The sequence below is a fragment of the Oryx dammah genome, unplaced genomic scaffold (genome assembly GCF_014754425.2).
Source record: "Oryx dammah isolate SB20612 unplaced genomic scaffold, SCBI_Odam_1.1 HiC_scaffold_8, whole genome shotgun sequence".
NCBI lineage: Eukaryota > Metazoa > Chordata > Mammalia > Artiodactyla > Bovidae > Oryx > Oryx dammah.
Genome location: NW_024070192.1, coordinates 17,116,148 through 17,142,957, shown reverse-complemented (window position 1 = coordinate 17,142,957; position 26,810 = coordinate 17,116,148). Strand labels below are relative to the sequence as shown.

Here is a 26,810-nt window from a genome sequence, read left to right as displayed (position 1 = left end):
ATAGCTGATGAAAATTCATTTGCAATTCATTATAAAGGAAACAACCTCTTGTGAACTGTTCTGTGTGGTGGATAATCCCCTCTACTGCCCAGACCTCCTGGCAAATGATCTGTTTTGCATGCCCAAACTCATGGACTGCATCAGCCTGAAGCTTGATATACTCATTTGCTTGTTACAGCAAATACTGCTCCAGGAAACTGTTCCAGGGTCCCCAAACTTGACTGACCCTATTGAGAGGACTTTCCTCTTTCCTGAATGACCTTTGATGTTATTGAATTTGTGATGAATTTGTGATGTGGAGAAGAAAAAAAAAGCCCCTGCTCTGTGTCTTTCCTTCAGCTCACCCATGGGACTCCAAACTCTTTCTCTCCTCTTTCTCCTTAGCTTCCCTCCTCCTGCCCCCAGTTAGAGGTCTGCCCCAGCAAGGAGAGCAAAAGCCTGAACCTTTAGCCAGGAACCTCGAGAGGAAACAGGAGGACAGGGGTACTGTGACGGCTTTGCTCCCTGTTGCCCCTTTGATGACTGCTGGGAGAAACGAGATGGGGCAGGAAATCCTCCTCCACTCCTAATACCTGCTCACTCCTTTGGGTGGTGGTCTCAAGGAAGATGATGCAAATACATGTGGAAAAGGCTGACAAGGCACTGCCTACCCACCGTGAAGCCCCTCTGAATGATTTAAAAACAACTATCTCCTCCTCTAGGCATTTCACTTCTAACTGTCAGAAAATATGCAGATATGCCTGTGATGCAGATGGGGCCCTCCTAGGTGGGGGAGAGTAGTAACATTTTGCAGTGCACAACCTGAGCAGCTGTACATGGCAGTCCTAATGGTGTATACCCAGGCATCCTCCACCCTGTGAGTGGTAAGCTGAATCTTGCTGACCATTAGCTATCTATCCCCCCACCAAAATCTTCCTCCGTGTCCATTCCCAGTGGGGACACCACCACCTTTCCATGTACCCAGCCCCAGCCCTTTGGGCTTACCCCTCACTCCCTGGCTTCAGAGTGAGGGGGGCCTGGATGCATATCCCAGTTCCCACACTTACTAGGACTGTGTCCCTGTGAAGTGAGAGCAGTGCCAGCTCTCATGTGGGGCTTTATTGAGGATTAGATGGGAAAGCAAATGAAACCCACCAAGACCAGGGTCTGGCCTGCTGAGCCCCCAGTATCAGTCCCATCCCCCCAATTTTCCCATTGGGAAATCCCAATTTATACTCCAAACTCTGCCCAAGGAAGGAACATCAGCACCTAGCTACATCTAGGTTTTCTCTGTAGCCTCGTCATCGCCGGTGGAGTCTGATTATCCAAGTTAAGGGGTGTAAGGATAAAACAGATGATATGTGATGTACTTGCAGGAGTCCTTGACTGGATTCTTTCTGAAGTGAAGGGTTATTTTGCAAACTGAAATCCTTACCCCTGAATTTCTTATTTATCTATTTACTTTTGGCTGTACTGGGTCTTCGCTGCTGCAGGAGGGCTTCCTCTAGGTGCAGAGCACGGGGCTAGTCTCTAGTTGTGGCGCATGGGCTTCTTATTGCAGTGGCTTCTCTTGTTGCAGAGCATGGGCTCCAGGCACATGGGCCTCAGTGGTTGCAGCACCCGGGCTCAGTAGTTGTGACTTGCTGGCTCTAGGGTCTGCCAACTCAGTAGTTGCAATGCACGGACTTAGTGGCCCCGAGGCATGTGGGATCTTCCCAGACCAAGGATCAAACCCATGTCTTCTGCATTGGCAGGCAGATTCTTATCCACTGCGCCACCAGGGAACTCCACCCTTGGATTTCTTTATTTGCATATCTGGCTTTTCATTTATTTGGGGGAAGTTACTGAGGTCAGTGGAGGGCTTCCAAGCAAGACATCGCCCTGTGCCCTGGGCACCTCTGCACCCCTCCAGCCTGGCTCACGAGGGAGGCTGATGACCCTCCACTGTGGGTTTCCTTTTATCAAGGAATCGCCCTAACATACTGAGTGTTTATCAGGTGTCAGGCACTATACTAATTCATTTCACTATATTCTTTGTTCCTCCCAGTTTCTTCAGATTGACATTACAATGATCACCTGGACTGTTTTTACTCATTGACATTGGCAGTATTACATACTTTTCTTCCTCTTATGGAGGCGATACAACATAGAAATGTACAAGGCATGTCCTTGTTCTTTGCCCTTAAAACTCCATTCCACAGAGAAGTGCAAAGAACAATCTCAGACTTCCTCTGGTTTCTTCCCTAGAAACCAGACTCTGTGAATGAAGTTCAAAAAATACCACCCGTTCGAGATATGCAGCTCATGTCCCTAGGAGCCCTAGGTGGAATTCCAATGGCCCCGTTGCTTGTGCATCTTCTTGTGCTTCGTTCCTGCGAAGGAGATGAGGGTTTAACAATCTGAGGCTAATTTCAAGGCCTGCAGTGAGATGTTACTAATTGCCCTTAACCACCCCACCCCCCACCAACATTCATTGTCTGCGACTCCCCAGCTGCTGTTCCTAGAAGCCCCAGCAGGTGTCACTGTGACCCTGACCATCCTCACAGGCCCCTGTCCTGGGTCCATGCACACAACACGTTTGTGGCCTGGAGGCTCTCAGAAGTGGGACCTCACCTCTAAGGAGTCCCACAGGGAGGGTCTTGTCCCAGAGAGAAGGGCCTTGTCTCTGCTTCCGTCTCTCCCAGGACCATTTTAGGGAAGGACTGTGGTTCAGTGAAGGTTCAACCTCATGGTCAAGGGGCTGAGGGTGCAGACGGTGGAGAGTGAAGGGAACCAAGGGAATCTAGACCACCCTCCCTTCCATCTAACCAAGCTGGACCTCTTCTTCCATTGCATTTGTAGAGAGTCCCCTTCCCCCACCCCTCCTCTCTTTTAACCCACCTGACCACCAGCCCCGAGCTTTGGGGACAAATCTTTATGGCTGCTGAGGGCCACTCAGGGTCAGGAATTGCTACATTGATGAGGAGCCACAAGGCACAAAGAGGGCAGTAAGTCAGGGAGGCTTCCTGGAGGAGGTGAGTGTGCACCCAAGAGATTAATTCATGGTTCTGCCCCACGTTGAGAACCAGGAGGCTGAGCAGCCAATCTAGGGGCTTTAGTACTGTCTCAGTGCTGATGTGAGTTCATCAGCGACCATTTGGGGGGATGTTTCTGGGGTCAGGGTGGGCTTCCTGGGACTCTCCCCCAATAAGTCAAAGAAGCAGGAGCCACAGAGTTAGAGTGTGAGGGGGTGGGAGGAGCTGGCCAGGAGTTATAACAGGAAAACAGCATGGCTGGTTATGAAAGGGGAGAGGAAGACTTTCTTTCCAGCCTAAGAGTTGGGTCCTCTGAATGAGGGAGGGGTGTGATAGCCTGGGTTGGTGGGAGGCAGGACAAAACCTGTGCCCAGCCTTGAGAACAACGCTGCCACCAGGCGTGTCTGGTTCCTTGAGCCATGGCCTTCCCTGGGATGGAAAGTCATTGACAAGCCAGGGAGATGGGCTTTTTTATGAAAGACCGTCAATACTTCCTTCTGTGAAACAGAAACCAGGGGACTTCCCTGGTCGTCCAGTGGCTAAGGCTCCAAGCTCCGAATGCAGGAGCCGATGGGTTCAATCCCTGGTCAGGGAACCAGATCCCACATGCCATCGCTAAGAGTTCATGCGCTACAGCTAAAGATCCCAGATCCAGTGTACCCAACTAAGGAAGACCTGGCACAGCCAAATAAATAGATGAGTATTTAAAAACAAAACAAAAACCCCCAAAGACCTCTGAGGGCCTGGCAGAACTTTCCAGTTCCCTAACAGTCCAGCTCTCCACCTCTAACAGAGCCATGCTGCCTCCTTGCCCAGCCAGCCTGCCTTCCCCCAGGGTGCCTCAGGCAACCACCCACCCCTCCAGCCACTATCCAAGATACCCCCAGCCCCTACTCACACCCACACCTCATTCCCCTCCCTGAGCGCTGGCAAGTTTGCTCTTTTGGTTATCACCTCATGGGGATTTGGCCCTTCTGGAAGCAAGTCTTGATCCCTGCAGTGGATGGAGCCAGGAAAGAACAAAACTAGCGGGATTTCCCTGGTGGTCCAATGGTTAAGACTCCTCACTTCCAAGGCAGGAGTTTGATCCCTTATTGGGGATCTAAGATCTCACATGCCAAAAAAATTTTTTAAAAAAGGAAAAGAAAAGCCAGAACTAGTTAAAACATATACTTCAGCAGAAACAAGATGCAAAAGAAGTTGGAGGAAAAGCAAGCCTTCCAAACAGGAGCCCTGGACAGACAGCCTCCCCAACCTGCTTCCTCCGGGAGTCCTGTTTTTCTGGACATCAGCTTGCATCGAAAACATCTCAGGGCACACATGTATGCAGAGTAAGAAATTTCTTAGAAGAAGCGATGACTTCTCCATTTTGTCCAGAAATGGCCTCTGCTGAGCTATTTCACTCCCTCTTTCACTCCCCGGGTCAGGCTTCCCCGGTAGCTCAGTCAGTAAAGAGTCTGCCTGCAATGCAGAAGACCTGGGTTCGATCCCTGGATCAGGAAGATCCCCTGGAGAAGGGAATGGCAACCCACTCCAGTATTCTTGCCTGAAGAATCCCATGGACAGAGGAGCCTGGCTGGCTGCAGTCCTTGGGATCACAAAGAGTCGGACACAACTGAGCAACTAAGGCCAGCCCGGGGCGGGGGCAGTAGGGATGCAGGTCGCCCACTGCCCAGGGAAGGAAAGAGGTGTCTGAGTCCAGGAGAGCCTCCGGCAGTGCCCCTGAAGTTCAAACAGAACTTCCCAGACGAAGTTGGGGTGAGCTGGCTGGCTGGATCTTTCCAGCACTAACACTTTGAAGCTTTGAAGCGGGTTGGAAATGCTCGCAGGACTAGAACTCAGACCTTAAAGTCTGCCAGAGGAGTAAAAGAAACGGCTCTTTCTCTAGGGCAGCTACATGGAAACATGACGGCTACATGAAACAACAGATATGGCAGCCTGTTTGCAGCGGGTCAGAACACAATGTTGAAGGAGTCTTTAAACCAGGGAGCTCACACTCAAGTCCAATAGGAGGGGTCAGGGCTCCAGCCCAGCTGCCAGGCACGCCTGGCAGAGGACGCCCTGGTCTCCTTTACTGACAGCCCCTCCGCTGAGCACACCACGCACAACCCGCACGGTTGACATCCCTCTACTGACAGCCGGGGCCAGGGACACAGGAGTCCTTGTGTAACCAAAATCCCTCACCCTCCATCTATCCCCGTGGCTGTGTGGTGGACTCCTCACTGAAACAGAGACAGTCACCGACTAACCAAGCTGCAAAAACACTGTTGCCAAGTACCAAGGCACAGCCCGCTGTTTTTGTTCAGTCGCTAAGTCATGTCCAACTCTGGGACCCCATGAACTGTAGCCTGTCAGTCTCCTCTATCCTTCACTATCTCCCGGAGTTTGCTCAAGTTCATGTCCATTGAGTCAGTGATGCCATCCAACCATCTCATCCTTCTGGAACAGCTGTTCCATGGGACAGGGACCAGGGGGGCAGAGTGAAGGATGGGGGAGTTTCCAGCCCCCTACCCCACCCTTCTAAGTCGCCTGTTAAGGATTCCTAGACACCGGGACACCTCCAGGCACTGCTCGGCTCACCCTGAGCCAACAGAATACTATGACCTGCCTTGTTAGACTCCCCCAGCCTCCCGCACCCCAACCCTGCCGGCTCTGATAACTTCCTCGGGCCCTGGCTGGTGAGTTGCACCCCAGAGGTGGCTGCGGCATTTTGGTGGCCAGGGCCACGGCCTTCCCGAATCCTTTTCCATTGCTCTGTAGCCCAGTCTCGTTCATCCATAACCCTCAGGAGCGGGGGGCAGGGCTGGGGGCGAGAGGGGCTCTCTCTAGGCAGCGGCAGGGGCGGGGCTGGGGGCTCCCCTAACTGCAGAGGCTAGCCTTACACACCCAGCAACACATGTCCCCCTTTATGGACAGGGCTTTCTCTCCTTGCTTAAAGGCAACTGTGAAAAGAGCAGGGCTGATTCTGGCTGCCTAGCCGTCTCCTGGCAACAGGCCTGGCAGGAGGTCTTTCTTTCTCCACCCCCCCCCCCCACCTCCCTTCTCTCCTCCACCACCCCCCTCTTTCTTTACCCCCTGTGTCTTGTGTTGTGTATCATTAAAACTTCCCTCCCAGCCACTTCGCAGCCAACAACCGGGCCCTTCTGGGGCCAGTTCCCTTGGGGCGGCTCAGGCAGCCGGCCCTGGGGGTGGGGGCTCTGAGGGGTCAAGCCCCCAGAGATGAGGCTTTGTGTTCTGGAACCAAGGCTTAAACTCAATTTGGCAACCTTCGGCATGTTCATGAGGGCAGCCACTGGGGCCGCCCCCACCCAGGCACCTCTTCCTTCCCTCATCCCCTCCCTCCCTCCCTCTCTCCCAGGTCCCCATCTCTTCTGTTAGCGTCTTAAGCCTGCCAACACGGCCACTGGGCACTGCCCAACACTACCAGAGCCTCACCGGGCTGGACACCAGTGGCCCCTCACCTAGAAGAACAGCCCCAGCCATGAGCCTGTAGCCAGCTCTGGCTATTGTCCTGGTCTGCCCTGAAAGGGACAAGAACACAGAGGGGTGGTCACAGGGATCCTGGGGAGGTGGACCAGCCAATCTATGATGTCAGGAATAGAAGGACTCCTCACTTGGCCACTGTAACCTAGAGGGACACTGAGACCCAGAGAGGGTAAGTGCCTTGCCAAGGACACACAGCCAGTTGAGAGAAAGTTGAGGCTGAAGCCCCAGTTTCTGGTCTCCCTCTTCTGCGGCTCTTCACACTCCTTATAGGAGGGAGACAGGTGGCTCTCCAAGGCCAATGCACCTTCTGGGCCTCGTCCTACCTCCTCCAGTCCCTCTGCCTCTCCTGCCTAGACCGGAAACTCAGCCCCTCTGGGCAACTGGGACACCATTAAGCTTCCTCCTCCATCCCTTCCCCGGGGGCTTCCTCGGTGGCTCAGCGGTAAAGAATCTTCCCGCCAATGCAAGAGACATGGGTTCCATCCCTTGGAGAAGGAAATGGCAATTCACTCCAGCATCCCTGCCTGGGAAATCCCATGGACAGAGGAGCCTGGCGAGCTACAATCCATGGAGTCACAAAGAGTCAGACACAACTTAGTGACTAAACAACAGCAACCACCACCCCACCCCCAGTAGGAGTATCTGGGTCACGGAGGCCTCGTGCTAGGCCACCTTGCCATGCAACACAGTCCTAAGGCTGGATGACTGGCCTCAAGGCTCTTGTCTGTACCTTAAGGCAGAAACGATGCTGGGGTGATTCTCACCTCATGGCAGGGGTGACTGCCTGTTACAACCCCAGTGCCCTTCCATTCTGCCAGCTTCTGGAGCTAGGTCACCCCGGGGCCCTGACCAACCAGCAGGTGCCCATTACTAAGGTGCCCTGGCCACACAGCGGAACTTGAGGGCACCCTGACTGCAAGTACTCAGCTCTGTTATCCGCATGATCCAGTGTTTCCCAGACTCCAGGCATCTCCATGTCACCTTCACTCCATAGGTGTTCTGCTATTTTCTTAACACTTTTCTTTAAGTTGATTTGCTTTCCTTTTAATAACTTCAATTACAAAGGAAATTTTATTTTGTTGTTGGCCACGCTGGGTCTTCACCGCTGTGCACGGGCTTTCTCTAGTTGCGGCGAGCTGCAGCCATAGTTGCAGCGAATGGGCTTCTCATTGCAGTGGCCTCTCTTGTTGCAGAGCGTGGGTTCTAGGGGCTCTGGTAGTTGTGGCACACAGGTAGTTGTTCTGCGGCACGGCATGTGGAATTTTCTCCAAGCAGGGATTGAACCCATGTCCCTGCACTGGCAAGTGGAGTCCCATCCACTGCGCCACCAGGGAACTCACAAAGGAAACTGTAGATTACTATCATTTTCAACAGCGTCTTTCTGACCAGATACTATGCCCCCCAGCAAAGGCTGGATGCGTGACCTTTTCTCTTCATCACAAAGGAACTTAGAAACTGCTGTATTAGCATCAAACAGACTTTCTCCTCCTTCGACAATACTCAGGAAGAGTGAAGGAAAACAGGATAGAACATATGAATAAATGAGCTTTCGCACATGTGACCCCACGTGATTTAACACCACACTTCATATTGTGGGGCATCCATGGTCCTCTCCAGCCTCTGAGAAATACTACCATTAGCCACAGAAAGGCTCTTGAAATTCTAACTTTTAGACAAACTATACATCAGACTTTTTACAATTCTGGAGCAGGGAAAAAAAAAAAGATGAAAAATATTTTGGTTATGCCACATTCTCTGATGTGGGTTTCAGAAAATGATTTTTCCTCTTAGCACTACCCTCTTAAATGTGTAGAACAAAAGGCAGAGGGGACCCGGGAAGGGTCAAGGTCGGCGTAGGTGAGGAGAAGGGGGGGAAGGTAAACTTTTGGGCCAGACAAAGCAGAAAAGCTGGGAACATCAATCATGAGACAGTCTGGTCAAGATTTTGCCATTTGTTTGGTCACAAGTTAATAATATGTCTTGGGGAACCAGCAATTGTTGTCCAACTATTGGGCTTTCCTGGTGGCTCAGAAGGTAAAGAATCCACCTGGAATGCAGGAGACCCGGGTTTGATCCCTGGGTTGGGAAGATCCCCTGAAGAAGGGAATGGCAACCCACTCCAGTATTCTTGCCTGGAGAATTCTATGCACAGAGGAGCCTGACAAGCTATAGTCCATGGAGTTGCACAGAGTCGGACATGACTGAGGGACTAACGTTTTCACTGTATGCCCAGGTCTTGGGGGTAAATTATGCCATTTGCCCTGTGAGCTGTGGCATTAGTACCTGTACCCATTTGCCAGATAAAGAAACAATCACATGGAAGTCTAAATAAATTGCCTGAAGTAGTAGCTAAGCAGTGGAGCCCAGGCTGGAAATCGCCCTGTCTGATCACAGAGCCTGTGTGCCCCCACAGTATCATTCTGACACCCTTCCCCCAACCTGAGGCCATCTGGCCGATAGGGATATGAGAGCCTGGCTCCTCAGTTGGATGCACAGAGGCCTGAAAACGGTGGGTGGAAAGCGGAACTCACCCTCTGTCCCTAGAGGAGCCTTCCTCCAGCCCCTCTGAGCAGCAACCTCAGAAAGTGGTGCGTGGATGTGCGGGAGTGGGGGGCCTGAGAAGGCCAGTGATTGCAGGGCTAAGATCACAGGTGGAGGAGAGAGTGTGGAAGAAAGGCAGGTGAATTGCCACAGCTTGTTTTTCTGTTTTTAAAACCATGAAGATATAATTCACATACCATGAAATTCACCATTTTATAGTGTACCACTGACTTCTGCTTCATTCAGTAAATTGTGTAGGCAACACCACTGTCTAACTCCAGAACATTACATCATCTCTAGAAGATACTCTATACTCATTAGTAGTCAAGCTGTAGCTGTTTGAGGAAAAAGCAACACCAAATGGAACTTTATTCTGGATTAACTTTAAGCTCTACCTCAACCCTACACCTCCCTTTTGTTACTTCCTTCTTCCTCCAAACTGTGTCAGAGTGAGTCTCCCAGCGCCAGGCTCCAATTTGTAACCTCATTCCCAGTCAAACTAAAGCCCCCAAAGCCAAGAAAAAGAAAAGTGACCAACCTTTAAAGCAACTCAATTTGTAAATCAATCAGTAACACTTTATCTAACTGCCCTATACCAGGCAGGAGAATACAGAATTCAGTTAGGAGGGCTTTGGCTGAAAGTAACAGACTAAAGTAGCCTAAACAACAAGGAAACTGTATTATTTCATACAACAAGAATTTCTGAGGCAGGACTCCCCTGCGGTCAGCTAATATCTTAGCAGTGGTATCAGAGACCCAGTTTCTTTCTCTGTTTTTGTTCTGTTCTTCCTCTATTAGTCAGCCTCATCCTCAGGCAGCTTCCCTCATGGCACAGAATGGCTGCTGGTGCTCCAGGCATCACATTCAGATATAATAATGTTCAAAAGCAGGAAAAAGCAATGTGTATAGTATCATTTTCAGTTCAGTTCAGTTCAGTCATTCAGTCGTGTCCAACTCTTTGTGACCCCATGGACTGTAGCATGCCAGGCTTCCCTGTCCATCACCAACTCCAGGAGCTTACTCAAACTCATGTACATTGAGTCAGTGATGCCATCCAACCATCTCATTCTCTGTTGTCTCCTTCTCCTCCCACCTTCAATCTTTCCCAGCATCAGGGTCTTTTCCAGTGGTTCCAAGTTCTTCGCATCAGGTGGCCAATGTATTGGAGCTTCAGCTTCAGCATCAGTCCTTCCAATGAATATTCAGGACTGATTTTCTTTAGGATTGACTGATTGGATCTCCTTGCAGTCCGAGGGACTCTCAAGAGTCTTCTCCAACACCACAGTTCAAAAGCATCAATTCTTTCTTTATAATCCAACTCTCACATCCATACATGACTACTGGAAAAACCATAGCTTTGACTAAGATGGACCTTTGTTGGCAAAGTAATGTCTTTGCTTTTTAATATGCTGTCTGGGTTGGTCACAGCTTTTCTTCCAAGGAGCGTCTTTTAATTTCATGGCTGCAGTCAACATCTGCAGTGATTTTGGATCCCCCAAAAATAAAGTCTGTCACTGTTTCCATTGTTTCTCCATCTATTTGCCATGAAGTGATGAGAACAGTATCATTTTAAGGGCCCCAAAAAATCTTTTGGCAGAAAAGTTTTTGTACCCTCCGGCAGACCTCCCTTCATGTCTCATTAGCCTAAACTGGATCCCATATCTACCCTTAAGTGAATCCCAAGCAAGGGGAATGGGTTTCCATGACTGGCTTAGACCAATCAGAATTTCTCTCTGAGTCAGGTGGGGGAGCCAGAACAAACTGACGAAGAAAGAGGCCACCATCAGTGGAAGCTACACTACAACCTAAACAGAAGAGTGCCATCGAGACAGATCAGCTAACTATCATCAAGGAATGAAAGGGGCACTTAACGTGTCCCAAATGCCATTTCTGACGCTGTAGGAATCACTCCACTGAACAAGCAACAGCCTTTTGAAGCAGGTGTTATTACACCCATTTTGCAGATGAGGAAACAGGCTCAGAGAGGGTAGATAATGTGCCCAGTATCACACAGGGAGAGGCAGCACTGGGGTCGGGGTGCTGGCATGAGATTTGGGCTCTAAGACAACCACTCAGACAGAGGGTCTCTCCAGCCAGACATGAAACCGCATCCAGGCCTCACCTGGAAGCCAAGGCAAATGGGCAGAGGAGATGGGGCTATGCCAGATGTGGGACAAGGCCAGACAGGTGCCTCTAGGGTGCACAAGGACTCGCCTGCACCTGTGCCAGCCACAGCCACCTGCTCCTGGATGCCTAGTGAGGCAACTCTCACCACTGGGCGCACATCCCTGTGTTCAGGCTCCCTGGACTCAGAGCCAATGCTTGGGCCCATGTGAGTTTCCAGCAATGGCTGCTGCTGGCTGCACTGGTTTGTGGGGAGCATAATTAGCTGGCAGAACTCAGGAGAGTACAAACCAGGATTTGATCAGTGATTTCTGCATCACCTCCAAGAATAATCTCTGGCTTGTTCTGTCCTATCTCCTTATCGTGCCCCCACAAAAGTCTTCCCCCTCAAGATCTCTGGGATGAAAAGAACCGTCACAGCTCCTATCTTGGTGTAAGGGAAACACTTATCTCATCATCTCCCAGATGACTGTTTCCCCCAGAGGTGGCAAGGCCAACACCAGGACAGTTTTTGTTTATTAATGCTCATCCTTCATCATTGTGTAGTTGCTAAGTCTTGTCTGACTCTTTGCAACCCCATGGACTGCAGCACGCCAGGCTTCCCTGTCCTTCACTATCTCCCTGAGTTTGCTCAAACTCATGTCCATTGAGTCGGTGATGCCATCCAACCATCTCATCCTCTGTTTCCCGCTTCTCCTCCTGCCCTCAATCTTTCCCAGCATCAGGGTCTTTTCCAATGAGTCAGTTCTTCTGGAGCTTTAGCTTCAGCATCAGTCCTTCCAATAAATATTCTGTGCTCTATAAAAATGTGTTGAATGGAGTCTCCCCCTGACCCTGAGCACACAGAGCACCTACTGTGCTCCTGGGGTCCCCTTGAGGATGGAGCCCCAGAGCTCAGCCCCAGGCTTTGCCCACAGCAGGCACGAAATACATGTTTGTGGGAGATGGGAAAAACAGAAACTTTTCCTGCTCTGGAGCCCAGGTGAAAGGGGGCCTCAGTTTGGCTGAGGCTGGAGACAGAAGAAGGCAGAGATGGCTCTTGGGTTGCATCCGGGGCTCCCCTTCCTGGTTATGTCCCACCCATCAGGGAGTAGAAGGAAAACTGAGAGCAACAGTCCTGATCACGAGAAACCATGTCAGCCACACCCAGACAGCCACCCGGAGGTCTGGCTCTACTTGCCCAGGGAAGGAGCACTTCCCTGGGCAGGAACTGACCTGGGGTTCAAGCCCCAGGTCCTCGCTCGGGCAGGCCAGTCATGTCTGGGTGGGGGCTCAGGGCTCAGAGGCAAAGGCAGAATCAAGAAGGATGGAAAAAGACTGAAGTGTTGGAAGAAAAGGGAAAGTGAGGGAGGGAAAGAGGGGCAGAGAGCAGGTCTGGCAGCACAAGACCCATCAAGCCTCAAGTGTCCTGTGTGGCGGCCACTTCTCGACAGCCAGCCAACGCCTGATCTCAGCCCAGCTGGACCAGTGCAGGTGTCACCTGGGCAGGAGACAGGAGCCAAAACGCAGAGTGGGGTCGCTAGGGTGGGTGGGGAATTCTCGATGCCAGGATTTACTCAAGATGGGAACCCCAGAGGGCCATAAGGATCTCAGACAATGGTCCCCTCATCTGGGGCCTCAGCCTCTGCCTCCTCCCTCGCTCCCCGCAGCCAGTCATCAGCAATATATAGAAGGGGCTTGCTCTGTCCAGGATCCTGCTCTGGGTGTTGGGGCTTGGGCAGAATTTAATTTTAAAGTAGCGAACAGACAATGCTAAGTGGGTAATTTGACAGACACATTTGATATAGAATATATGGAATATAAGGTCAGCATTTAGGGCTGTGTAGAAAAATAAGGTGCAATAAGAGGCCCAGAGGGACAAGATGGGGAGCAGCTAAGAGTTTGGGGGGTCTCTCTGAAGAGGAGATGGTGAGGTAGGTCTCAAGTTGGGAGGTTAGACAAGATTTTCCTGGATAAATCCATCTGGAGGAGGCTCCTGGGCGCCTGAGGAGCCGCTCAACTGAGGCTGACAGGAGCAGAGGAGCAATCCAAGACGGCCGCTGATTCCTTAGCCCCTAAGAGGAGAAGAAAGAAACCCAATATTTATTATCCACCATCCGCGGTCTGGCGTTCTGTCAGCATGGTTCTCATTTAACGCTGACAACTCCCTATGAGATACAAAGTATTACCCACCTGGATGGAGGAGAGGAGGCTCAGAGACGACAAGCAGCTGGCCAGGGGTGCCCTCTCACCCCAATTTTTGGTAGCTCCCTCCCTTCTAAAGGACTTTGACCCCAAATCACTTTCCAAAATGCCCTTAGGGAACTAGAGAGGACTAAGACAGGAGGAACTACTGTGACAGGGAAAACCTCTTATGGTCCCACAGATGGCACCTGTGATCTAGGGGTGCCAGTGGGTGGGCCAGGCCAGGAAGGACTAAGTGACATCACCCGGCTCTCTGAAGCCTCCCACACCTTGACATAAGGTTGAGGCAGCCACACGGCCACCGCCTGTTGGTGGCCCAGGAGTGGAAGCCTGGGGCATCACACCGGCCAGTCTGCGTCCTGCATCTTGGGGCGCGGCTCGCTCTCCCAAGGGAGACACCTGGGTGGGGAGGAGAGGGGAGCCTAAAGCCACGCACACCTGATCCCTAGCTAAGCTCGGGGATTGCGAAGTAGATTAAAGGCATTCACTCACGAGGATGCCTACTTAACCGGGATCCCCAAAGATCCGGGCTGCTCACCAACAAAGGTTTCGGTTTCCAGCCAGCGGGTGCGCGCGTGGGGCGGGGCGGGCGCGGGCCACCTTCGTTGGCAACAGACTTCCTGCCTTATTATCAGCACCGCCGCCAGGGGGCGCGCCGGGGCTGGGCGACAGAGAGGCCGGCTTCCGTAGGCGTTTGTTACTCACCTATGTGCTCACCCAGTGCAGGCTTCCGGCGTTTCCAAGACGCTACCTCTATACCGGGCAGTTGAAAGAAATCTTGTTCGATTAAGTCTTGCACCCATCATCCACGCTAGGAACCACCTGCCACCAGGTTGCCCTCTCCGGTTGTCTAGCTTTCCAGAGGCCTCCAAGGAGAACCTCGCTTGAAATTGTTCTTTAGAGAGACTCCTGTAGCTCTTGGTGGTAAAGTTCAAAGCCCCTTGCCATCTCCGAGCTCCCTCTGGGACAGAGCCCCCAGGCGCTCTCTTCGTGCGGTTCCCTGCAAGAGTCGCGAGGTTGCAGGGCATCGGCCCTTGCTGCATCTCCCTCCACCCGCCACCCCGCCCCACCCCGCAGAGGCTTTGCCCTCTCTCCCTTCATCCTCCCCAGGCTGGTCCGGGGTCCCGGCTCCTGGGCCCCAGCGGCCTTCGAGCATGTTCCCAGCACAAGTGAAGCACAGAAGGCTGAATGGACGATGTCCTTCTCCCTCCCCGCGATAGACCCGTAGACCCCAGCGGGCGGGCGGGCGTGCGCGCGGGCGAGCGGGGACCGGGCCACCCCGTCCTTTGTCTCGGCGGTGGCTCCGCAGGGAGCCGCGTCGAGCGGCGCTGAATACCCACCGGCCGAAGACATGCCCCCGGGGAACGCACGTCGAAGTGAACCTCGGGGCAGCTAGAGCGGTAGGGGTGGAACGGGGACGGGCAGTCACTCCCGACGTCCTCACACAACCCAGAGTGCTTCCCACGTGCCAGCCTTCAGCCCCTAGGCCGCTTTCAAGAGGCCACCTTACCACGCAGGCGGAGGCCTCGGGGTCCAACACGGACGCCTCCACCGCCCCCACCCAGCCCCGGCTGGCCTTGGAGTGAATTTAACCCTTTCCCTACCGAGTGCGGTTCGGGTGCCCAAGAAACAGAGGGTCTTTCCGTTTGTGACACGTGTCTCGGGGGTGCCCTCCCCCTCCCGGGCAGGGGCCATTCCTGCGTTCCCACCGGCAGCGTTGGGCCGGCGGGAGGAAGGAAATTAAGCCTGTGTTGAAGGAAGGACACCTGGCAGGGGAGGGGAAAGGGCTCAGGAATCCCCTCTTCTGGGGAGCTTTCAAGTGGGGGGAAATCCCCACACAGCTTCCATCCTCCAGGGCGCCTGTGCTGCCCCGCTGGGAGGTTCCCACCTCGCCTCTCCCGGGCTCTCCTTCCTTCCTTGCTCGGGCTGTGAGGCCAGCGCAAGTCCAGGATTCCACCCTACCGCCCACTTGTGACCCTGTCTCAGCTTCCATTCTCTTCCCCAGGCTCACACCCCGGGTCTCCCGGTGCGCCCTGGCTGCCTGGAGGAGGCATCAGGATACATGCGTAAGAATGGCCAAGCTTGCCTGCTCTACCTGGGCTCGCTGGCTGGGCAAGTCAACCCCCACCCCACCCCTCCCATAGCCTTCGGAATCTCCTGCCCCCACCTCTCAGGCTGGCACCTATGGAATCTTGGGACCCAGACATGACCCCAAAGAAGCCATCTAATCCTTCTTCCCCCTCACCCCCCCCCCCACACCCCATCCTGGGTACACTGCATCCACAGTGGTGTCTTGGTGGCCAGGGAAAGGCAGTCCTCCTCAGCTCTAATAAAGACGATTGTGGGGTTCCGGAGCCTCCCAAACTATCAGGCAGGATTGGAGTTCGAGCAGGCAGAAAAACCATCAGAGAGCTCCCCGTTGGGGAGGGCAGAGCTCCGGGTAGAACTTAGCAGGCCAGGAAGGGTGTGTGCGGAGGGCTCTCTGCCCCCTAGAGTCAGGGCCCTAAGGTTCCAATGTCAGGGAAAATGGCAGATTCCTCGCAACCCACTTTGCAGGTGAATCAGAAATCAGCCTGCCACGGAGCCATCTCTTAAGGTCCCCATCTCCACAGTCTCCACCCTCATCCACTGTCCTGAGCAGGTTGGGGCTTTCTCTTCGCCTTTCTCATCCTTCCCCATCTCTGCCTCTCCCTCCCCGTTTCTTCCCCTTCTTTCTCTGCGGGCTCCCTCTGCTAGTCTCCCCTCGCTCTCATCTCTCCTGCTCTCTGCTCTTTCTCTCTCAGGCCCTCGCTGATGCGCTCTCTATTTTCACTACTCTGTCTTTCCCTATTCTCCCCTTTCCTCCCCTCCTCTCTTTCATCTCCAACCAGCACACCGCCGCCCCCCCCCCCAACAACCCCCCCGCCCTCCAGTCGAGCACCGGGCTAGGAACGCGCCAGAAGCCGTGACAAGCCCAGGCGGCTCTCCCGACCCCTGATGCCCTCGGGCCAGTTTTCCAAGCTCCCCGCGCCCATCACAGCCTTGTGCGCTGAGGGCTCTCAGGATGGGCAGGGGCAGTGGGTTCAAGCTATAGGCATGGGTGGCCCAGATCAAAGGCCAGGAATGTCTGGCCCCCTGGCACAGACTTCCTCCAGCCAAGCCCCCACCCTGTGGAGACTCTGCCATTCTCAGCCTCCCAGTGCTGGGGGTCAGCTTCCTGATGCAGTTCCAGGAGTCACTGTCCTCAAACCCTCTTATTGGCCTCACAGTCTTTGCCCCAGGCCCAGAGATGCTTCAGCCCCGCTCCTGCCCCCACCCAGAGTGCCTTTGGGGGCCTTGAGTGGCCTGGGAGCAGGGTTGGGGGGAAGGCATCCAGGTGATAGGGGTCAAGGGCCCCCAAATCCGGCTTCAATCTCAGCACTGCTCAAGGCAGACCTAATTCCTTGACTCGGGAAGGAGAGGAGAGAAAGAACCCAGGGAGGCCTTGGAAAGACTTTTCTTATGGCCAGGGGTGGGGTATTTAGATACCTTTGGTGTGCACACAGGGAAAGGGGGCATTATCACCAAGTCCCAGGTTGGAGCTAAGAACCTCAAGCAGGAGAGGTGGGCAGGGCAGGGGTATCTTGGCAGCAAGGCCCCCTGAGGACCCCAGCGGCTTCCCTGGTGGGGCTACTGCCTTTCACGCCCGGTAAACGGCTCATCCAGAAGATTCAAATGGGACTGCGGGTGTCCTTCTGACCTGAGCTTGAGGCCAGGCCTGAACCCCTCAAGGAGGAGAAAGTGACACGGCTCCGCGCGCAGGAAATGCAACTGGCCGCTGGTGTCAGTTGCAGGAAATGCAAAGGCAGCAGGAGGTCCCGATACCGATCTGATCCCTGACAAAAGACTCAAATGACACTCGGCTCGGTCCCCCGGCGCCGCCCGCAGCCAGACCTGCGAGCCTCCGCGGACCTTTCCGCTCGCTTCTTGAAGACACGGGAAGCCACCTCCCGCGGCCGGGTCTAGGGGCCCGGCCCGCTCGCGCGCTCGGGAGGCTGGGAGGGGTAGCATTTCCCAACCCCCTCTGAGACCCTTGGATCCTGTCCTGCCCGAGCGAAGCTTCTGGAAACATCCTTGTGCTTTCTACTCTCGATTCCTCACGGGCCCAAGTCCCAAGAGGTCACGGTCTCCGGAGAGAAAAGGAGCCACCCGTCAATGCCCACGCCAACTCGGCTCCACGTCAACACCCAGTCACAGCCCCGGCTCCCTAAACCTGGCTGGCGGGGGGCCGCGGCGGTTCCGGGCCGGCGGAGGGTCCGAGGTGCCGTGTCCCTCCTCAAGTTCCCACTAGGTCCGGGGCGCGGGCTTTGCCCAAGTTTGCTGGGCGATGCCCTTCCCCGAGCCAGACTCGTGGGCCGGGCGGGAGGGGCGCGTGATTGACAGGCTGAACTACAGACTCATCTCTTACCTTAGGCCGCGGGCTCTGATTGGCTGCTCGCTGACATCCTCAAACCCGGCTGCTCCGCGCTGGGCTCGGGAAGGGGGCAGCTGCGGGTGGAGGTGCGCTTCTGACAAGCCCGAAAGTCATTTCCAATCTCAAGTGGACTTTGTTCCAACTATTGGGGGCGTCTCTCCCCCTCTTCATGGTCGCGGGCAAACTTCCTCCTCGGCGCCGCTTCTAATGGAGCCCCACCTGCTCCGGCTGCTCCTCGGCCTCCTGCTCTGTGGCACCAGGGTCCTCGCCGGCTACCCAATTTGGTGGTAAGACTCGCCTCTTATCTGCCCGGGGCCCGATTTCTCCACGGAGCCCCAGGGAGGTTGGGGGGGCGCCAGCCGGGGGTGGGCTGCGGCAGGGCTGGGGCTCCTTTCTTCTTACCTCCCTCCAGCTCCACACTCGCCCACCGCCCCCCCCACCCCCCGGATTTTCTGCTGGTGTCGCCTTTAGAATCCAACTCCTGGCTTCTCTGATAAGCACCATTTTCCTTGCTAGTCGCTGCAGAGGCTTGAGGACTTTCCCCATCTCAGAAGGTCTCTTATTCTTAGGTCCTAACCCTCAACCCGTCCCAATCTGGGGGCCCCCTGAAGACCCTCCATTTGCTTGCAGTTGGGTTTCTGGAAATCCAGCGAGGTCCCTGGGGCGCAGCCACTCCTCTTCTCCATTTTGGGGTCTTCGTGGGCAAAATCATCCTGTTCCTTCGTTGCCACCCCCATCTCCTCTGGCGCCTCCATCAAGAGATTTCCCCACAATAACCCCCCCTGTGCCTTCATATTTTAGACCCCAGTGGCTTCAGGGATCCCTGGGGCAGGGTAATGGTGGGGGGTGGATTTCATCAGATTCTCCCCACTCTGCTCTAGATTAATCTTGAGCCTCAGAAGTGAATATGGTATGTGCTGATCCGAGATGCCATTGAATTCGGATTTAATTCATTTCTTGGTTGTCCATCCTGGCAAAAGCGGGGCTCCTTGAAAATGTAGTTGTTTGGGAGGGGGGTGGGTTTGTTCTTTGACCAAAAGCCCAATTCTCCATGTCAAATTCGTTCCTTTTGGAAAAACCAAGGACCGAAGAGAAAGGGAGAGAGGGAGAGGAGGATTCAGTCCCTGAGAAATGCGGATACAAAAGACATTTTTAGTAAATAAGGCTGGGAAACCAGGCGCGGTGTTTTGGGGTGGGGGTTGTGCCTGTATGGGGGAACTGGCCATGGAATAAACAGCCCTTTGGGAGCCCCAGTTCCAGGGAGTCCCCTTGTTTTCCAAGCGGCCTCATCGCTACCGGCAGGTCCCAGAGGCCAGAGGGGAAAGACACACTGAAACCAGCTCTCTAAATTACACCCCGCCTCTCCTCAGTCTCCAGCCCCCTGCATTCCGGAAAACTTTAATTAAAGAATCTTCCCCTCCTGGATGTAGGAGAGCCTCGGCCGGGGGGGGGGGGGGGGGGGGGGTGGAAGGTGAGGAGGAAGAATTTGGGATCTGTGAGTGAGCAGAGGGTCTGTGGCCCCAGGATGAAAGTCAGAGAGGCGTGCTACCAGCGTGTCCCCTTTTCCCTTCTTAACCACCCCCTGCCCAGCTTGGGATAGGAGGAGCAGAGCCAGGAGATTTGGGGGGTCACACCCTGAACCTGTCTCCAGCTGTTTGGGGTGGCAGCATTTGTGTCTGGGTGTTGGGAGGGCAGGATGGGAGTAGGAGCAGGGCATGGCCAAGGGGGCTGCTGAGAGCTGCTCCCAGGACAGACACCCCAGGGGAAATCTTTCTTCTGCCCAGCCATTCCTTCCCATCTTGGTGGGCTACCCCAAGGCCTCTTGAACATAAAGAAGTCCCCAGGGTGGTGGGGGCAGCCAGGAATTCCAGGTTGGGGGCTTTGCTGGTTGAGGGGAAGGCTGCTGAAGAAACCAGTCCTGCCTCACTGGCCCTTCCCGACCCTTTTCCGATCCTCTGGCCAAGGGGATGCTGTTCTCTGCCTTCCCAGGGACCTGGGGGTTGGTGGGGAAGGCGGAAAGAGAAGGCTTGGAGACTGATAGGCTGCAGGAACCAAGGGGGAAAGACCGGGTTCCCCTCTCCTATGAGCTGGACAAGAACACTTTTGGGGGGCGGTGCTGGTAGGGAGTGGTGGGGGTCTGCTGTGTAGTGGTGTATTGGGGATCATTCAGATGGGGACCACCCAATAGGAAGATGCTGGAAAAACCTGGAAAGCCAGGACATTGGCCCTAACATAATTGCTGGACACATAGCTTATTTGGGGTTGGGGATGGGGACAGAGATGTTGCTTTGTCTGGGCAGAGAGGTGTGTGTGCATGTGTGTTTAGGTCGGTGACCCTAAGGAGTGTCATCTGTACACTAGCGTCCCTCTGTTTGAAGGAGCATCCGTGCCTGCAAACGGGAGACTGTGGATGTGAACTTGTGTGAAATGTGCCTGGGGGAATCCATAGCCCAGGGTGTACTATGGCTTTGCATGCAAGTGTTGGCAAGCGGCTGATTCTGTGAAGTGCGTGTGTGACAGAGAAAGTCTAGAAGTATCTGTGCCCATGTAGAGGTCAGCACCTGTGTCTGCTGATGACACTGCATGACTGTGTTCATGACTGGGCATGTGAGTGTTGTGTGTGTGCGTGCATGCATGTGCGTGTGCATGTGTGCACATGCCTTCATGACCGTATAAGGGGAAAGCTCCACAGATGTCTTTGTGCATGGATATCAGTGCTCGTGGCCATGACCTGATTGTGAGTATGAGTGTGAGGGCCGTGTCCGGGTCTACCCCTGATGCTGTCCTCAGGTGGCAGTGACTATGGTTGGGCCCGTGGCTATGGATAGGTTTGCAGGGTAAGTGGCTGTGGATATGTTTGCAGTCATATGACCTGTAAGTGTGAATGACATTCTAAGCTTGGGGGCTTGGTGGGCATCCATGGTCCTGCAGAGATGGTCCTGCAGGGATAATCCTGCAGGAGACAAGGGTTTAGAGAGGAAGCTGAAAGGGGCTCAGGGACTTGGGATCTGGGGCTGGGCAGCATGGGCAAAGGGAGGTGCAGAGCCTTGCTTGGCACAAGCTCATCCTGTCTGCCCGAGGACTGTGTCACCAGCCCTCCTTTCTTACGCCGTTTGTCTTTGGTCTTGGAGCTAGGGCAGAGCGTGTCATGTTCTCGGGGCTGGAGCAGGGGGCCGAGGCTGGAACAGGGACAGTAGAGTAGACAGGCCTCAGATTCCTGTTTCTCCTCTGCCCCCAGGGCAGCCAGATTCCAGTTCTCTAGCCCATCACAGCCTGCCCTCTTCGGCCCACCCAGCTCACACATTCCCTAGGAGGGACTTTAAAGGGAAACTGTTCAGCTGAGATTTCTGTCTGTGCCACCCATCAAGGAGAGCACCCCACCCTCAGTGTTCCTCACTGTTCAGGTCCAAGCCTCCAGAAGGTAGACCAGAAGGCCGAGCAACAAGGAGAGGCATCAGATAGAGGTTCATGAGAGGAAGAGATGTTCCAGGGCCTTGCAGCCAGGTAGTGGGAGAGCTGGGACAGGAAGCAGTGGCGGCGGCACTGATTTCTGTAACTCTTCTTGTCAGTCCCACTTAGTGCCTGGTGGAGGAACTTGTCTTTCTTCTCCTTCTTGGGGGAAAAAATGAACAGTCTTATTAGAGTCCAGCCTAGTGCCTGCTGCATTCCAGAGGCGGAGGCCCTGATGGAAGGGGCCTGTGCTGGGGGTCGGGAGCCACCTCTGTGGGACACAACCCTCTGGGCCTCTGTTTCCTCACGCAGGAATCACTAGCCTACCTCTGCTTCCCAGCTTGGGTGAAAATGCTCAGCAGAAGTCGAGGGCAGAGATCTGGAAAATAAGAACAGCTGAGCTCTCTCCACCATCCTGGGAGCCATTTCCCCTTTCGAGCACTTGCCCTAAGCCCTACCTCAGTTTCCCCATCTGTCAGATGTCCTGCTACCTCCCCCACCCACTCCCACCTCCACCCGCCTTTCAGAGGCTTGTGAACATGTTCAGTCAAACCCTGTGGGGGTCAGTGGGCGGGGCTCAGAGAGGCACCTGGAGACTGCGGGGGAGGAAGGCCCCGGGCCAGGTGTTAACACTTGTAACAGGCAGGAATTACAGCTGGCTGGGGCTGGGGCTGGCGAGGAGCTGAGCTGGCTGGAGGCTGTTGATCCCACAGACAGACACACAGACAGACAGATGGGCAGATACCAGATCGGATGGCCAGGCTGTAACCGGGTGGTCTCCCTTCCAGGGCAGGCCTTACCCTCCGGGGGAGGTGGTGGGAAATTAAACCGGGGCTCTTGGAAGTGAGTTCACCACCCTCCTGCCCACCCCACCCCCACTGTGGGCGGGGCCTACTGTCCGAAGGGAGCAAAAGTGGTTGTTGATCTGTTTGTCTTCTGATGGGCCCACATTTTGCTTGAAAAAATAAAGAAAAAAGGCCAACAACCATTGAAACGGCAACAAGAGCAAAACCCAGGTCAACTATTATTATAATGCTGGAGTAGGAAATGGCAACCCACCACAGGATTCTTGCCTGGAAAATTCCACGGACAGAGGAGACTGGTGGGCTTCAGTGCATGGGGTTGCAGAGGGTCGGCCACGACTGAGCACTGCCCTGCACAAACAGGAGAATGGAGCTGAGTTATGTTCTCCGAAGAACCTTTTTTAATATATGGGGGGAAGGTATGGGGGAGGGGTAGCAGTCAGGGAAAGCTCCCAGAATTTCAGAGTATTTTGTCAACATCTGTGGGGCCAAGAGGTGAGTGATGGGTGCATGTGAGCATCACCCTCACCCCAGGTATCTGAGGGCCTCTCATCTGGGAAGGATCTGGAACTCTTGCCTGGTGGGAAGAACTTTGGATGGAGGTCAAAAGAGGCAGGAGCTGGACTGGGGTGCCAAGTTCTCTAGCAGGCATGCTCTTTCCCTCCCTGCAGCTTTCCCAGTGGCGAACCCAGCTAGAATCTGCCGCCACTCACACTGTCTGGCTTTGGGGTGCTTGCTCAGTCACTGGTTCAGAAACTGAGGTGGACAGCAAGGGCTCTAGGTGAAAATCCCCAAAGAACAGGCTCGGCCAAGCAAGCATCTCCCATCCTGCCCACTACAGAACTTAATGCTAATAAACATGGGTGGTGCTCAGGCAGAGGTACGATGGAGATGTTATGGATGCGAGGTAGGGGAAGGGGGCTCTGACCTGGAGGTTCTCTTTAGACTCTGAAAAGATCTCTCCTGAGTCTGGGCAGGAGACAAGGAGCCTGGGGTTGGGGCAGGAAAGGCAGCTCTTCTCAGAGGAGGATATAGCTATCAGACACTTCCAGGGAGCGTGAGGGAAAAGGTCTGGTCTCAGAATGTGGTCAGCCCAGAGGTTGAGGGGCATCTGGCCTTCTAGCCTTTTCCACTCATCCTGCCATGAGCCACAGAATCCTTGTAAAGCCACCAGGGAGGGAAAGGACATTCTCTACTCCCTATTCCTAATTAGGGAAGCTGGTGAGCCCAACTCCTTCCTCAAAGGTTAGTACCACCCTGATGATACATCTCCCTATTCACATTACTGTGTGTCTGGAAGTGAGCAGAGCTTGAGCGCACAGACTAAGTCTGAGGGCGGAGTTTACCGCCGACAGGCTGTGTGACCTCCAATGAGTCCCTTTCCTTCTCTGTGTCTCCCTCTAGGCTTCATTTTTCTTAAGCAGCCTGAGGGATCTCTTCTGCCTCTTGGAGTCTGCAGGGCTATGACAGGAACCTGATTCACAGCTGTGAAGCAGGGAGCTCCAGGCGGCCCCAGTGCACTCCCCTGGGAGCCTGCCTCCCCGACCCCTCCGGGCCACCCGTGCAGACAGAGCCTCCCGTAGGCAGCCCAGCCCTTTTCGTTCTGCAGCCCCATCTGACCTAACTCCCAAAGCTGCCAAGTTCACCTGCTTACACCTCCAAACCTCATTTTCCCTGGACACTCACATTCCTCTTGGAGCCCGACTGCCTGCATTCACATTCCTGTAGTAGTGGATGACCTACAGCAGATTCACCTCTCTGAGCCTCAGTTTCCCCATCTGTAAAGTGAGAACAGTGACTGTTTCTACCTCATAGGGTTGTTGTGAAGATTGAATAAGTAAATACAGGTAAAGCTCTCTTTATAATGCCTAGCATACTGGAAGTATTATATACATGTTAGTTTTACCCCCGTCTGCAAGCTCTTTTGATTCCTTTAAGTTCTAGATCGAAACTTGCCTCTCCCAAGAAGTTTTCCCAGGTTGACCCTACCTGTGTGTGTATTTGTGTGTTTCTCACTCATTCGTGTCCAACTGTTTGCCACCTCGTGGACTGCAGCCCACCAGGCTCCTCTGTCCCTGGAATTCTTCAGGCAAGAATACTGGAGTGGGTTGCCATTCCCTTCTCCAGGAGATCTTCCCAACCCAGGGATCAAACCCGGGTCTCCTCCATTGCCGGCAGATTCTTTACCATCTGAGCCTGTTTTCTCTTTATCCGCAGAGCCCACTTGCCCCTTTAACTTGGTACTGGAGACCAGGAGCCTGAGGCTCTATACTTAACCTGAGGAAGCTAGGCTAGGCTAACCTAGGCTCTGCTGTTTGCCTGCCCAGGAAAGAGGGGGCAGAGAGGGCAGTGTGTTTTCCCCTAACCCTCCTCCTGTCCCACAGTTTGCTGGACTCCTGAGCCGCTGCCCCTTCCAGCTGCGACCTGGAGCCACCTTGGGCTGGACCAGGGAGGGGTGGGGGAGGCAGGTTCCCGGGCTGGCGAGGGTGGGTGGGGGGGAGTGGCACTGGGGCTGCCTGGAGCAGCCTGAGGAGCAGTTACTCCTCCAGGAGCTGAGAGATGATTCAGAAGGTGATTTATAGACGGAAGGCAGAAAGCTTGGCTCCTGGCAGAGGCCTGCTGCTTAATTACATTCTTTGGGGGGTGGAGGTACGAGGGGGGCAGCAGCAGGGGAGCGCCTCCCACCCCCTCCCCCTCCAGGTCTTGTCCCTGGAGCCGCCCCCACTCCAGGCCAGTCCCTGTGGCTCCTGTTGCTGGAGAGGGAATTCCCTGTTCTCAGTGGGAGACTAGGACAGGGAGCAGGAAGAGTTCCTGAGAGAGGAGAGGTGGAGGAAAAGGGAAGAGTCCCAACTCCCGGGACTCCTGCAGGGGGGTCTGGGAAGCGGGACTGCCTCGGAAAGAGCACTTGGTCTCCTCTCAGCTCCTGGGCAGCTGAATATAGCTAACCCACCTGAGCAGAGGGTTTCTAGAATCTTCCTGAGGCCGCAACCCTATACGTTCCCTCCAGGGGTCTATCCTACGGCTGCTTCTGGGTTCTTCCTTCACCTTAACTCCTTTTCTGTTGCTTGACTCTCCGTGGGCCGTGGGCTGGGAAGCTGGGGACCTGGCTCTGTACTCAGAGGTCGAGACCCACTTCTTTGGTATCAGGCAACCGGTGGTACGTGGCACAGCAGTTGCCTTAGATCCAGAAGGTTCTCCAGGCCGGGTCAGCCTTGTGCTGGAGGGAGAGAAACTTTCCTATCCTCACATTAAACTGATATCTTAGGGAGTCACTACAATTCAACTTGTAGTTCAGTCGCTCAGTCTTGTCAGACTCTCTGCGACCCCATGGGCCACAGCACGCCAGGCTTCCCTGTCCTTCACTATCTCCCGGAGTTTGCTCAAATAATTCAGCTGCTAAAGTTAAAATCACTTCAGTGCTGTAGACAAGCAGCCTCTCGTCTGGTCGGTTACTGGCTGTGGTGACGTCTGGATTCTTTCTATGGACGCTGACCCATGCAGCAACCAGTCTGCGACATCTCTCCACTACTTCTTAATTCCCATGCAGCCTTCTTCACAGCTTCGGAAACCCCAAACTCCGCCTCTCGTTCTTGAGGCTAGCAAGGTGTGTCGGGGCAGGGGGTAGGGGAGTGCAGGCTGATGGACTCTGTTTATCTGTTTGCAACTTGCCTTGCACAGCCGGGAGGAGTTGGCAGGGGTCAGGATGGGGACACTAGACAGCTCTCTGGTTCCCCCTGAGGCGGACCTTCTCAAAATGGCCTCATTATGTGTGTGGAGTAAATTCCAGCAATGTCAGGCACACCCATACATCTAGGGGAAGTATGTTGGGAGACAAGATGGGGCAGTGTGGGGTGGTGGGAGGTTTCTGGGCAGGGAGTTAGGGGACTTGAGACCTGGTTCTGCCACTGGTTGTGGTGTGACATTATGCAAATCCCTCTGCTGTTCTGGGCCCCAGCTGGACATACTGCTGGCCTTGGACTGCTAGCTATTTGGACTATCTGTATCTGGTTGGGCGGATGGTGTCATTGAGAGGTGACCTCAGGGAAGCGTGGGGAGTGTTGAGCACAAAACTTTACACTCAAACAGCTGTGAGATCACACATGAGTCTCTAACCTCCCCCAGGCCTCAGTTTTCTTATCTGCAAAATGGGCGATGATAAGGAAGCCCTTTGCCCTGCCCACCTGCAGGGCTGTTAAGAGCTTCAGAAGGAAGGATTTTTACAAAAGTCCTTGAGAAGCAGAAAACCTCTCTATCATCGTTAGTCCTACCAGAGAAGAGGAGTAAGATACAGTCCCTGGTCAGAGTGCTGATGATGGACCTGCCAGGAGTCTCTGAGTCTTTGAGCTTAGAGATTTGGTATTTCCAGCAGAGGAGGAAGGAATGGAACCCAGACAGGGGGGTTCTCAGCCCCTTCTTGTGGTGGTCTTAAGGTTCAGTGGGAAGCACCGAGGGGAGGGAGCAGAGGTTGGAGGTCAAGGGGCCACAGAGAATGCCCAGGTTCACCCAAACTAGTGCAGAGATTGCAGACCTGACCTGAGCTCAGCCAGGCATGGGATTCCTCAGCAGGGACACCGTGATGCAAGGTGGGAAGAGAGGCGAGGAACGGGGAGGGTAAAGGGCCAGGAGCCAGAGGGCTCTTCTGAGGCCTGTGGCCATCAGGAAATCCTCGTCACCTGGATGGAGACTAGCACACTGGGAGACAATTCACTCCAGCTAGGCTGGAAAAACAGGAAGGACCGTGTGCGTGTGTGTGTGTGTGTGTCTGTGTGTGTGTGTGTCTGTGTGTCTGTGTGTGTA

The 26,810-nt window shown here is 54.3% G+C and overlaps 2 protein-coding genes across 2 annotated transcripts in view; one reads left to right on the top strand and one right to left on the bottom strand.

Annotated features, from left to right (window-relative positions):
- Nucleotides 1–14,681, bottom strand: part of WNT9B (Wnt family member 9B) — a 48,649-nt gene extending 33,968 nt beyond the window's left edge. Inside the window, exons 1-2 of the mRNA XM_040244364.1 lie at nt 14,399–14,681; nt 6,455–6,514 (exon numbers count right to left, since the gene is read on the bottom strand). Coding sequence (XP_040100298.1) covers nt 6,455–6,514; nt 14,399–14,681 — 343 coding nt within the window. The remainder of the gene's footprint in view (nt 1–6,454; nt 6,515–14,398) is intronic.
- A 3,152-nt stretch (nt 14,682–17,833) lies between these two features.
- Nucleotides 17,834–26,810, top strand: part of WNT3 (Wnt family member 3) — a 53,784-nt gene continuing 44,807 nt past the window's right edge. Inside the window, exon 1 of the mRNA XM_040245081.1 lies at nt 17,834–18,047. Within this exon, the coding sequence (XP_040101015.1) occupies nt 17,968–18,047 (80 nt within the window). The 5' untranslated portion in view covers nt 17,834–17,967. The remainder of the gene's footprint in view (nt 18,048–26,810) is intronic.